Here is a 10,000-nt window from a genome sequence, read left to right as displayed (position 1 = left end):
ACGTTAAGTACATAGTTAGCAGTTTGAAGTTCGAACAAAGTTTGAATGAAACAAAATTCTGAAAAAGGGGGAACGTCCCTACTAATGACTGGCTCCTTTAAAGGTAGAAGTCAGGGAAACTGCCATTTCAGACGCACTCAGACCAAATCCGCTTTAGTAACAGCTTAGATAATCAGCACTAAGTTGTAAGTTTGCAATAAATCTTAAATGAATGTAGACATCTAGGCCATTGCTCCTCTTTTCTCGATGCGGCCTTTGTAACAGTGCAAGCAAACTAAAATTACAATCAACTGTCTGGTTTTTCACTGTTGTAGGACATGTCAAAGGATCATTACTGCACTGTGATTGACAGCCCACTCTGATTCCCTTCACTGGTTTCTATATATAAAGATGACCACCGAATGTACGCTTGATTTTTCTTGCCCAATCATGTTCAAGTATTCCCTCTGAGAAGAAACGACTGAACTCATGAGCAGCAGATTGTTTGTGACGGAATATGGTGACGCAATATGCCATCAGACACCACCATGTTACAACATACGTTATTGTGCATTGATAATAGAGACTTACATCGAACAGTAATGAAGACATCAGAAGTGGTCGCATTTCCAATTCCATTGTAAGCAGTGCATCTGTAGCCCCCTTCATCCTGTTTCCCAGTGATGTTCAGAGGCATCCTGACAAAATTAATACAGTTATCAGACAGCCTCGTCCAGGTGATGATTGGTTCTGGATTACCATGAGCCGTGCAATGCATGAGCAGCACCACATCTTCTTGAGCAACCATTTGATTGAAGGAAATGGATGCTATGCGAGGTGGGTCTGTCAGAGTAGGTGAAAGAAAGCATACATTAAATGTTATAATATCTTCTATCGGTGGAAACAAGATATCACCTTCAAACCAGGTACAATGTTGAACTTTCATCTTTGATGAATGCACAGCTCGTTATAGTTTTGCTCCATGGCCAGAAATGGCGCACATTATTACTGCCCTCGCATGAGTGGTCGCCAAACCGCCAAACACATAAAGGAAATGTATGGTATGATTTTGAACAGAGTCATATCCTCCATAGTTTAAAGGACCCACGCATGTCTCGAGTTATCTGAAAAGGGCAGGAGAGGAAACCTAAAAGACTGAAGCTCTTCGTTTGTTGGGTTTATCGATTGCATGTTTCGAGAGAGGAGATGGGCATAATTCTATACAGTCGGTGAATAACATATTACAACTGCATCGGATAGGTAAATGGTAAGTAACGTGGGCAGAATTGATGCAAATGTCCAGTGCACGGTTGTTCAGAAGCCGATTAACGCTAATCCCAGATTAGATAGGAATTGGCCAAGGAGTTTATTTCTCTACTCCCACTTGACGTCTTCATGCAGATAACAGGGTCTTGAGGGCTTTGCATTGATGAAAACAACTTGAGTCAAGTGTGAAGACGAACATTAGCGGTAAAAAAACCTGCTTCTCTTCAAACTTCGATTTGAAAAAGTCCAACTTTAAAGAGCTCTCAAAAAATAATTTCATATCGACGAAAAAAGGTCATATTTGATATGTTTCAAACAACAATTTACCTTCAACATCTCTCTTTTCTGAGCTTAAAGAGTAACCGATCATCTTAAGAAACGCAAAAAAACCTGTCCTTCTTCTCAACAAGGCGCGTCAAATTAAGCTTCGAAGCTGGTCACAAACTCTGTTGGTTTAGGCGAACTGGTTTTGGTCCGATCTCTTCCCTGACGGCTCTGAGGAATCGTTGAATGATGGCAGATTCAGATCATCTCTTTGCAAATTTCTCAGAGGAACGGCGGCGGCGTGACGGCCTCTTCAATGACGTATTGGATTTTCATTTGTCGTCCGCCATTTTGAAAATGGAATGGCGGCAACACAAGTGTGATTCTAGTGCGCATGTCCAGCGGTTTTTGCGCTCCAGTGTCCGCTCCACTAATAGGGAGCTTAAGCAACGACAACGGCGACGGCAACGAGAACGTCATCTCAAAATATATATTTGCGTTATTTTAATCGCTTCTTGACTATTTCAACGTTTTTAATATGACAAGGGTGTGGTAATTCCTCAAAGATGACACCAGTCGGAACGGCACTCCATTTTAGGAGAGAAAATGAAAATTTATCCTCAAGTGCTGACGTTCTTCATAAAACCAAAACCTTGGCTATTTCACGTTGTTGTTTTGCTGACGACGGCAACGAAATGGACAGAAGTGAAAAACGCACGTGCAGGGCGTGCAAAGCTATTGTTTTTACCCTCTAAATATGCAAATTTGTGACGTTCTCGATGCCGTCGCCGTTGTCGTTGCTTAAGCTCCCTAATGTCGCAGCTCTCGTAACGTATAATTTGATTGGCTCGATACGCAAGCTGAAAACAAAGCAGTAATTAGCAGCTCTCGTAACCTGGTATTGTTTGGTATTGTAAACAGCTTCTATTGTTTAAGTCTAAGTCATTGCTTCAATTGTTTAGTCTTTTGTTTTCGGGTTTGGGTATCAAGCCAATCACATTATACGTTACGAGAGCTGCTACATTAACTGTTTGGGCTCTGTCACCAGTATCATGTTAGTTTACAGCATTGACACCTGTCAAAACAAGATATCCGCTGACCAGCATCACGTAACCATATTGCAGACTCAAGCTTCGAGCTCACCGAGGTCAGCTTTTTTTTTTAAGTTGACCGCTGACCAGGTACTGGTTTCCGATTGGATTGCAGGATCAAGCCAGGTTAACTCACCTAAACATAAGCGAGGCTTCATTTTTTTCATTTTTCACTTTTTTTTTTTTGAAAATGAGGTAATTCACACAAGAGCAAATGCTTTTTGTTTTCAATTCGTGGTAACAGATGCTTTCTATTGGTCAGATCTTGTATGGTCACTATATGACGCTTCGAAATGGATTGCAGCACAACACATTTCTTGAATATATTTTTACATGGCTTTTCGATTTCTTTTTATAGATTTTCCTGTGAGTAGATTGACGCTGTGTCAAAAAGCAAAAGCACTGGCATCAGATCCTGGATTCAAGGCTTTCGTTGGCTGACACCATAGTTGGAAACGACACCACTCAGTTTTTTTCTTAAAGTCTGATTTGGCTACAAGCCGATCGCGGAATTCGCGTAAATGATTCTGTTGTTCTTGATACCTTCGAGGAAAAAAAAGTCACCCAAACTTTCTGCCATAAGCCGAACCCCCTTTTTCAAAATCATTTTGACAGATTCAAGTTCACATTTTCAAAAAAATAGCTCGGCTTATAGCCAAATAATTACGGTAAAATTGTTCACCTGATGATTCTAGAGAACTGCTTCTGGACAGATGTCTTATTTTAAAATTAATAATTGTAACAAGAACAAACTTTATTTTGAGTAATTTATTACTACATATTTATAAGGTTTTATATTTTATACACCGGTACATTGTACATTGTACATTGTAGTTATACTTTTTTCTTACATTGGGTGCAATGAAAGTTTTATCGATATTTAATTTCGATGTTTCAAACATCATCATCAGCCATATTGAGTATAACCGTCAGTAAATTTAATTTATAGGATGATCCGCATAATTATTATTACGCGGGATGACGTAGTCAGTCCGCTTAGACATTATGGTCAATGGTATGTCTTCATAAGAGTCACAAATTGTGGTGTTTTTTAACTTTCCCGTATCCCGTGCCCTTGGCCAAAGCTTAAGGGACGACCTGAAAATTTTCCGATATTCATTGCCTGCAAGTATGAATGACGTGTAAGTTAGGTTGCGTCGCAGCATAGGCAGCCCAAATTCGCGTCACTAGCGCGCGTATTAATGATTAATTACTAGTGGGAAGATGACCTTCGGTTAAAAGCGGTGTTGCGTTACAGGCAGCCGTTGAGAATTTAAACGCGTTATAAGACTTTTGAAGAATTTAAATTTCGTGGCTGGTTATATGCATATAACTCGTGAACTTTGCGGTTGGGAATCCTTCTGTGATAGAAGGCCAGACTGCTAACATCTTGACTTCGCGAACGGGACTTTGAGCGCGATGCTCAACGAGTTTGCTGGAATTCGAAAAGTATCTGATGAGTCTCTTGGCCGAGACGAAACGCCGCGTCATACCAGCCACGAAATTTAAATTCTTCACAAGTACTTGACAATTTTTTATTGCTTATAAGACTTTGTATGGGACTCGTAACCATGGAGCTCTTCGAGAAGCCGCTGTAGGGATGGGGTAAGTGTTGTACATAAAATGACTGTACCTCATCGGGTGGAGTTAATTTGGCCTCGGACCCAAGCTCGGACCTTTCACATGATCACCAGCCGTTAACTTCATCAGCTATCGTGGAATCGAAGCAGAAAATGCTCTTTTCCAGCCAAGTGTGTGGGGATTTTTGACGACGAAACATTCACGGAGGTTCGCAAATGATGTGGCTTTAGCTTTGCGTTAACAAATCGCGGCTGGGATGGATTTTCGAGTCGCAAACCGCCTCTGAGCTGACAACGGTCCGAATCGTAGTGTGCAGTCTTGACTTCGTCTTAGAACATTGGAAACACGGAATTCCCGAAACGGTAAAATAAGCTCCAAAAAGCACAAGAATACACCAGAGGTGAGTCATTTTCATTCCTTTTATTGAATGAATGTTAAATTGAGCGTTTTTTAGGCTTCATAATCGACGGTATTTTATTTCCCATACAAAGTCTTATAATGCGTTTAAATTCTCAACGGCTGGCTGTAACGCAACACCTCTTTTACTCGAAGGTCATCTTCCCACTAGTAATTAATTAATATTATTACACGCTCTCTGGTGACGCGAACTTGGGCTGCCTATGATTTTAGCGTGAATTTTGACAGTCGACTCTGAAATGGCTTCTTTCCTTTTCTGTTCGCTTGCTGAGGATTTGCTTGTTTTCTTTTAAAACTCTTGCGATTCAAGAGAAATTAATTGCCTAACTGGTGAATTCGACATATATCACACTCATCCCTTCGTGATTCATGCGATCAGACGGTTTTTCAGGTGAAATTAACCGTGGAATTCACAAGATAGTGCATCTGTTGCCAAAGGATAATTTTGTAAATGTAAATTGCATTATATTTCTCTGAAAAAATACATGCAGCTACATATTTAATATTTTAGTCTCTGTCCTTGTGTTTCCAGTATGAGTTGTATACACCTGTCCATGGATTCCATTCAATTGTTGATTTTGGCTACTGGAAAACGAACAATTGTATTTTTCACTCGTTTTTTGAACTGCGTGAAACTCTCACACTCTAATTGTTCCTCAATAGCGCTGTCATGTAAGTCGTCACTCACTGATTTAAACATGTTCTCTACTGATTGGATTTAGATCAGGACTGCGTGGCGGTATCTTAAGCAATTGTGCGCTCACTCGTTGCAAAGCATTCAAAGCAGTGCTGGCTTTGGTTATTGTCTTGAATGAAGAGTCTTGTATTTCCTTTCTTTGATTCCACAAACACTTGCTCAGAAGTGTTATCAATGAAAGACGCGAAATAATTTCCCGTCATATGCTCATACTCGTGGCATAAAATAACTCCTACATTACCCTATGAAATCACCCCTAAACACTTGACTACCTTTCCTCTGGATCCAACTTTACTCCCCGTCGCTGTGCAATATTGGTTGAGACCTTCGGATTTTTTCCGGTAGATCCTTCCAGTAGGAGCTCGTGCTTTGTCAAGCGGGTTGGTCTTGTGCGCAAAAGCATTTGAGGTGCCCATGACTCCTTGTCATACTGTTCTCTCACTTTTTTGGCAAATGCAACGCGTAAGCTCTTCTCATTGTTAGTAAGCAGCCCTTTTTTTCCGGGCCTAGTACCCATTGCTATTTAAGAATCTTCCCACGGTGCGAACTGACACATTACTTTCACAGATGTTTGCCTCATTCGTCGCTTGGCGGTATCTTCCTCAGTTTGAGTAGAGTCCTTTTAAGGAGTCTCTCTTCTCTGGATGACAACTTTCCTGGCCTTCCTCTTCTTTCGTGGATGACATTTGCGTGAGTTCGCGAATGCGTTGAACGACTTTTAAATTATTTTAACACTTGCGTTACTGCAGATCAGTCGACTTTTGTGGCAATTAATTCTCGTAGAGAATACCTTTTTTCCATCTCCAATCTCTGACATTGAACACAATGTGTCACATTGAATATAACAGATTGAATATTTAGCGGTCGGGAATCCTTATGCGACATAAGGCGAGATTGCTGGTACTGAAATTGATTGCGAACGGGACTTTGAACTCAATGTTCAACGAGTTTGTCGAATATCAGAAAGGTCTCTGAAGAGTCGGTTGGCAGCGACGAAACAACCGTTGCCAAACTAGCCATGACAGTATTTACAAATCAAGTTTTTACAAGTTATTCACACCTTTTCACATGTATTTTATTATCCAGATTCCCAATACTGATAACTTCATTACTAACGAAATTATCACCACCAGAAAAAGGTTGCAGAGTGCTTTGGCTATTAGCACCCAAAGCATCTTGGCCGTCAGCAGAGGAAGCATCAAGCTCCATAACAGGTGAACTCTCACCAGCAGGGGTAACGGTGTTCGCGCCCCAAGGTCGCGGGCAATTCCTTGCTAAATGCCCTCAGTATGGCAGAGACGGCATTTTTTCTTGTCAGGACAGGATTCGGATTTGTGGCCCTCTTTACCACAAATATTACAAATAACGGACTGGCCCTTGTACCAGACCCGACACATAAACCCTGCAACTTGCACAACACGAGGAGGTGTGGAAGAAAGGACGACAACCACCAGGCGAGTGCCGGTATAAATCAAGGAATATCTGAGATACCTCTTCTTACGTACAGCACGGACTGTACCAAAGCGCGCAAAGGATAATCAAAAAGGTGGACAATAGTAGAGGAGAGTCCCCAGTCCACCCGACACCACATGCCAAACAGTCACAAGCCATTTTTCTGACGAGAAATAAGAGCCCTCGTCATCAGTGTTAAAGGGTTACATGAATGGCATCAAGGGACTGTTGGAAAGCAACAGCCTCAGGAAAAAGGGCTAAGATGGCGTCTAAGACTTCATCCCTGGACTTACCAGACAATTTACGACCAACGTGAACCTTTACAGTTTTGGTACAAGCACCCATGATTAATCCACGACGCCTGGAGGAATTTACGCGGGATGGGTCGATGTAAGCATTAAAACGTTTTGGGGATAATCACAGTCTGTTTACGCTAGCAAACAAGTTTGCGTCAGAAATGCTCCTGCTTGCATTAACAGTGTAAACGAGGAATACCCGGAATTTGAACAGTTGAGTGGCAACGACACAAGAAATTTTCTCACATGATGTACATTAAGAAACTGATCATATCTTATAAAAAGTGGTCCCAGTGAGGAGATGTTACACAGTAATTTCACTGCGGGAAACGCCCAATTTCACTCTTCGGTTTTGTAAAGTTTAGTTTAGCCAAATGCAATTAAGGGCATTTAAGTCTCACGAGAGCAACAGTCAATCTCCTATTTAAGAACATTTCGAAAGCTCGCAAAATTCATCGCCAGGCACTGTAAATGAAAAATTTTCTGTTATACAGGCACAGTTTTGGAGAATAATATAATTTCTTTTGTAACACTTATGTAGATTTTACAAGCTGAACCAAGGGAAAAGACCGATTCTTGGTTGACGGGTTTAGTACTTGGATGGGAGACCGGCCGTTAAGCACCCTTGTGTTGACAGTATTGAAGTCACACTGCTCGGTGTCTACTGATATCCCGGAACGCTGATATTGCATAAATACATATAGTGCGATACCATTGTTACTGCAGAAGATCTACTAGAAAGGGGTACAACAAGATTTCCCGAAAACATACTACTTTCAAATGCCTCGTCGATGACAAAACTAATCCTCTTACAAGTTAATATCCGGATTATGTTTCAGTTTCAGAGCATGTAGTGTCAGTATTGATTTCACAAATAATTAATAACCGTAACACTAACATAGCGATGATCGATTAAAAAAGTATCGTATGTAATATGAACGCTAATATCTTCGATAGCATGCCACGCTTAAAGACTTTAACTCGATTTATACTCATTTTGTACTTAAATAAAGTCCCACGAAATATTTTTCCCAAAAAAATTCACATAAAAGATTATTTCTCGCTAAGCGTTGCATTTTTATATTCAAGTAACGGCTCAAAATAATGATTGTGTGACGATCCTTCAGTAGACTTTTTTTTGTAATTTAATATTCTCTGTTCAAATATCGAACCCCCTAAATTAAAACAATTAACGTCAAAAACTTGTAAAAATATTAAAGAAACACAGTCATTCTTATAATTCTTAAAAGTTCATAACCTAATTCAGCTGCTCAATAAAGCTATAAAACATTTTCTCCCTACAAAACGAATAAATTTTTGGTTCACTGTGAATTTTGGATCTTTTATATGTCTCTTTTTCCATGCTTCTACAACACATGCACCAAAAGTGACATTTTGTCTAGACACCTTTCAGTTATAATTTATTGCGTTTTCGCCAGACTGTCTACGAGTCGGCGGTGCACGCAATAAGTAAGAGCGGCCAATTAGAAAGCATCGACGTATTTTGTGACGAACCCTGGATATATATCTGTTTTTATTCTTGAATTAAAAAGCAAGTTTTCAGTTCCTTTGAGATTTTCTAAAGACAATTGACAAGTCGAGGCTCACAGAGATGTACAAGTCAGATCTTCCAAGTCCCCATACCCTTGACATTGGGATGGATAAGAAAATGGAAATTAAAAGTAACCAAGCCAGTCTCACTTCAGCCTGCATTAGTGGTAAAACGAGTCCATCTTATTCAAACGATCAAAATTACATTATTTGTATATATTTAACTGCTGACAATGATCTTTATCTCTCTCTTTCCACGAGGCCTGTGATCCCGACATTTTCGGCCAATGTTAACTGTTTGCTGCGAAATGCTTTCATCATGCCGACAACGACCGAGCAAACAGTACTTTGAAGCTTGTCAAAGGATATTTACGTACCACCATGACAACGGAAAGACTGTCAGGCTTGGCTCTGATGAGCGTTCACTACGAAAAGCCGGTTGACTATGATGTTTCTATAATAGTTTTATTAATGCGAATTTGTATGTTTTTACGTGGCTTTGTTATATTTTTATGAAAAAGAATAGCATTTCATCTTTAAAAAATGAGATATTAAAACGCGCTGACTTTGCCTCAGAATGGCGGAAATCGCGTTTCCGAGGACTTAAAATTTCAAAAATTTCCGGCGGAGGATGCCCCGGAGGACCGCCTTCGGCGCCCGTTTTTCATCGAACCCCCTCTTCTAAAAACCTGGATCCACGCCAGCTATTTGACAGGTGAACAAACTGGTTCGATTGGAGAACTTCTTTCTACAGATTTCGTGAACATTTCAGGAGTGTTGTGCTTGATCAGCAATTCAGCGTTAACGCACGTGCACCCCTCCTAATTTTTCACATGCTTCCAAGTTGGACTGCAGCCAATGAAATCGCACATAGTATTTATCCACTCTGATCGACCCCTGATCTTCCACGCGATTCCAATTTCAAGGTGGACTGGAGCCAATAAAATCGCGCAATAGAAAAACATGGCGATTTGTGACTACGATGAAAAAAGGGAATCGCCCAATTTTTAACACGCGCTGCCTACTCCAACATTATGTCTCATTTGGATAAGCATCCACTGCTTTCACCTCTCCAGCATGGTTTCCGCAAAGGCCTATTATGCGAATCTCAATTGATTCTCACCCTTCACCACCTTACTTCAAACTTTGATCATAAGCTTCAAACTGATCTCATCCTTCTTGATTTCTCAAAGGCCTTTGATTCTGTTCCGCATCAAAGGCTCCTTCTCAAGCTTGCCTCCTATGCCATATGTGGTCAGACTCTAACTTGGATTAAGTCTTTTCTGTCTGATCGTACACAAGCTACTGTGGTTGGTGGGTGTCAATCTGAGGTTTGCAGTGTCACCTCAGGCGTTCCCCAAGGGTCTGTCTTGGGGCCTTTACTTTTTCTTATTTACATAAATGAT

The 10,000-nt window shown here is 40.6% G+C and overlaps 1 protein-coding gene across 1 annotated transcript in view; it reads right to left on the bottom strand.

The window, feature by feature from the left end:
* The window catches only part of LOC137981946 (protein CEPU-1-like), a 2,035-nt gene extending 420 nt beyond the window's left edge, over window positions 1-1,615 (bottom strand). Inside the window, exons 1-2 of the mRNA XM_068828973.1 lie at window positions 1,573-1,615; window positions 571-822 (exon numbers count right to left, since the gene is read on the bottom strand). Coding sequence (XP_068685074.1) covers window positions 571-822; window positions 1,573-1,615 — 295 coding nt within the window. The remainder of the gene's footprint in view (window positions 1-570; window positions 823-1,572) is intronic.
* Between the last annotated feature and the right edge of the window lie 8,385 nt (window positions 1,616-10,000).

This window comes from Montipora foliosa, chromosome 13, assembly GCF_036669935.1.
Source record: "Montipora foliosa isolate CH-2021 chromosome 13, ASM3666993v2, whole genome shotgun sequence".
NCBI classification, from domain to species: Eukaryota; Metazoa; Cnidaria; class Anthozoa; order Scleractinia; family Acroporidae; genus Montipora; species Montipora foliosa.
This window is presented reverse-complemented; position numbering and strand designations above follow the sequence as displayed.